Source organism: Olea europaea, unplaced genomic scaffold (genome assembly GCF_002742605.1).
Source record: "Olea europaea var. sylvestris unplaced genomic scaffold, O_europaea_v1 scaffold343, whole genome shotgun sequence".
Lineage (NCBI taxonomy): Eukaryota > Viridiplantae > Streptophyta > Magnoliopsida > Lamiales > Oleaceae > Olea > Olea europaea.
The window spans coordinates 469,794-473,545 of record NW_019253349.1 but is presented as its reverse complement, the minus strand read 5'-3'; the positions used below and the strand labels follow the sequence as shown (position 1 = coordinate 473,545).

The 3,752-nt window shown below is 38.9% G+C and overlaps 1 protein-coding gene across 1 annotated transcript; it reads left to right on the top strand.

Moving 5' to 3' along the window:
* The first annotated feature begins 939 nt into the window (after positions 1–939).
* Positions 940–3,182, top strand: LOC111386130. Its single transcript, XM_023010569.1, has 4 exons — positions 940–1,545; positions 1,660–2,442; positions 2,626–2,721; positions 2,997–3,182. The coding sequence occupies exons 1-4, from the start codon at positions 940–942 to the stop codon at positions 3,180–3,182; spliced, it is 1,671 nt and encodes a 556-aa protein (XP_022866337.1).
* The last annotated feature ends 570 nt before the right edge of the window (positions 3,183–3,752 follow it).

Below are 3,752 nucleotides of genomic sequence, written 5' to 3'. Positions count from 1 at the left end.
CAACACTTAAGATATCAAGAAATCTCAGACGATGCAATCAGATTAAGATTGTTTCCACATACACTGCGCTACAAGGCAATTGAATGGCTAGATTCACAACCAATCGCAAACATCACTACATGAAATGATCTAGCCTAGAAATTCTGCACTAAGTTCTTCCCACCTGCTAAGATTGCAAAGCTCAAGCACAACATTTCTATCTTCCGTCAAGGCGACTCGGAGAATTTCAATGAAGCTTGGAATAGGTTCAAAAATAAGCTATGAAAATGTCCACACCATGGAATTAGCAAGGGCCTTTAGGTCCAATACTTCTATGCGGGATTACTCTCAGCTTTTTAAAGCATGGTTGATTCGTCTTCTAATGGATCGCTGTCCACAAAGACAATTGATGAGCATTGAAACTTTTCGAGACTATGGCTACCACTTTAGTTATGTGAACATCGAAACGAGCAGTTCAAAAGAAGACACTGGGGTTTATGAAGTGGATGTTTATTCCGCCTTATTAGCAAAAATTGATTCATTATTTCACAAGGTAGAGAACATGACACAATCAGCTACAGCAGCATAGTCGAAGAAGGCTAGTTGTGAAGAATGTGGAGCCGAATATATAACAGAAGAATGTCCAATCTTGGTACAAGGAGTAGAGTAGGCAGATTTTGCTCGATGGGGACAGCGGCAGCAAAATAACACATATGGGGAAACATATAATTCGAGTTGAAAAAAGCACCCCAACTTCTCCTGGAGCAATCAAAACCAAAATAAGTCACAGGGTCAATATCAGCAGCTAGAGAAAAATCCTCAATTAGAAGAGATGTTTTGTAAATTCATGGAGAAGACTAATCAATACATGGAAGCAAACAATCAATTCATCAGGAAAATCGAGGCCACTCTTCAAGACCAGAATATAGCAATTAAAAATTAGAGACTCAAGTGGGACAAATGGCAGTTGCTTTGACTGGCAGAGCACTGGGTAGCTTACCAAGTAACATGAAAATAAACCCGAAGGAGCATGCTAAGGTAATTACAACTCGAAGTGGAAAGCAATTGCCAAAAATCCGTGTAAAAAGGTCGGGTGTAAATCAAGAAACAAAATCTCCAACGATGGAAGATCCTATAGAGCATGACGAACAGATAGAGGAATCCATCCCAGCTGAAAAACCATGCAAAACACAAGGTAAAGCAACTATTAACCCTCATGAGCCTTCCATAAATTTTCCACAAAGGCTAAAAAAGCAGAAATTGGAGCAACAATACAAGAAATTTCTTGAAGTTTTTAAGAAACTCCACATTAACATCCCACTCGCACAATACAAGAAATTTCTCGAAATCTTCAAGAAGCTTCACATTAATATCCAGCTCGCTGATGTACTATTCCAGATGCCTAGCTATGCAAAGTTCCTAAAGGACATGCTATTAAATAAATGCAAGTTAGGGGACCACAAGACAGTAATGCTAATGGAGAAGTACAGCGCCAGAATTCAGAAAAAGCTCCAATCGAAATTGAAAGATCCAAGGAGTTTTACTATTCCTTACACTATTGTTAAAGTTTATTTTGATAAAGCCTTATGTGATCTTGGTGCAAGTATTAATCTAATGTCTTTGTCTGTTTTCAAGAAACTTGGCTTAGGAGAGGTTAAGACGACTACAGTGACACTGTAGTTGGCTGATCGGTCATTGACTCAACCCAAGGGAATAATAGAAGACTTGCTTATTAAGGTTGTAAAATTCATATTCCCTATGGATTTCCTAATTTTGGACATGGAAGAGGACAAGGACATCTCGTTGATACTTGGCATACTGTTCTTGCCAATATGGAGAGCTTTGATCGATGTTCAGAATGGACAATTGATTTTGAGATTGGGAGAAGAGCAAATTTTGTTTAATATCTTCAAGACAATGAAACTATCTATAGAGTCAGACAGTTGCTTCCAGATTGATGTGATTGACAAGGTGGTTCAAGATTCATTTTTGCTACACAATCTATCAGATGCCTATGAAGCTTACATTGTACACTCTCAATCAATGCAGTTCGATTCAGTGGAGATAGAAACATGTGCAAGGTTTTTGGATACTAACCAACCGTATACACTTAGAAGGTATTTTGAAGAGCTTAGGACAGGACCCACGAAACCACTACCATCCATTCAGCAGCCACCGAAATTAGAACTTAAGCAGCTACAACCACATCTTAGATATGCATACTTGGGGGAGTCTTGTACACTCTTGGTTATCATCTCAAACATAGTCAGTGAAGTGGAAGAGGATAAACTGCTTAGGGTACTCAAGGAGAATAAAATAGCAATTGGATGGACTATAGCAGATATCAAAGGGATTAGCCCTTCACTGTGTATGCATAAAATTCTCATGGATGAGAATTACCGACCAACCATAGAGAGTCAAAGGAGGTTGAACCCAACTATGAAGAAGTTGGTTAGAGCCGAGGTACTCAAACTTCTAGATGCTGGAATCATATATTCGATACCGGACAGTACATAGACTAGCCTAGTTCAGGTGGTACCAAAGAAAGGTGAATCACAGTAGTGCCGAATGATAAAAATGAGCTGATACCGAGCAGAACAGTGATCGGATGGAGGGTTTACATCAATTACCATAAACTTAATGCAGCTACAAGAAAAGATCACTTTTCCCTTCCATTTATTGATCAAATGCTGGAGAGATTGGCAGGCCACTCGCATTACTATTTTCTCGGCGGGTATTCAGGTTACAATCGATATTAGTAGCATCAGATGACCAAGAAAACAACCTTTACTTGCCCATATGGTACTTTCACATATCGCAGGATTTCCTTCGGCCTTTACAATGCCCCTACCACATTTTAGAGATGCATGATGGCAATTTTCTCAAACATGATGGAGAAATTTATAGAAATATTCACGAACAATTTCTTGGTCTTTGGGTCTTCATTTGACGAGTGTTTAGAACACTTGAATCTAGTATTACAAAGATGCAAGGAAACTAATTTTGTATTGAACTAGGAGAAACGCCACTTCATGAAGCAAGAAGGAATTGTACTTGGGCATCTGATCTCAGCAAAAGGAATTGAGGTGGACAAAGCAAAAATTCAAGTTATTAAGAAGCTACTATCGCCAACATCAGTTAAAGAAGCTCACAGTTTCTTGGGACATACAGGGTTCTACAAGAGATTTATTAAGGATTTTTGAAAAATCATTAAGTCTCTATGCAACCTGTCGATGAAAGACGTGCCGTTTGAATTTAATGAGGAATGCCTGACAGCTTTCAACAATTTTAAGGAGAAACTAACGTCAGCATCTGCGATTGTAGAACCTGATTGGGAATTGTCTTTTGAATTAATGTGTGATGCCAGTGATCATACCGTGGGTGCAGTATTGGGACAACAAAGAAACAAGGTCTTCCAAGTGATATATTATGCAAGCAAAACCTTGAATGATGCCCAGATCAACTACGCGACCACTGAAAGGGAATTATTGGTTGTGGTATATGCATTTGACAATTTCAAGTCATATCTCGTGGGGATTAAGATCATAGTCTACACAGATCACTCCGCATTGAAATATTTGATGACAAAGAAGGATGCCAAGCGGAGATTAATTCGTTGGATATTGTTGCTGCAAGAATTCAACATTGAAATCAAGGATAAAAAGGGCAGTGAAAATGTGGAGGCAGATCACCTATCTCGATTGGAGTCAGGAGAGGCAGACAAATCAGTGGATATCAATGAGGATTTTCCATACGAGCAGGTATTTAGTATA

Excerpts from the sequence above, each read along its gene's own strand:
- LOC111386130 (XM_023010569.1), top strand. The coding sequence starts at position 940 with ATGGCAGTTGCTTTGACTGGCAGAGCACTGGGTAGCTTACCAAGTAAC. Across the intron at positions 2,443-2,625 it reads AGAAGTTGGTTAGAGCCGAG|CTACAAGAAAAGATCACTTT; the intron begins GTACTCAAACTT and ends AACTTAATGCAG. Across the intron at positions 2,722-2,996 it reads TTTTCTCGGCGGGTATTCAG|GAGAAACGCCACTTCATGAA; the intron begins GTTACAATCGAT and ends GTATTGAACTAG.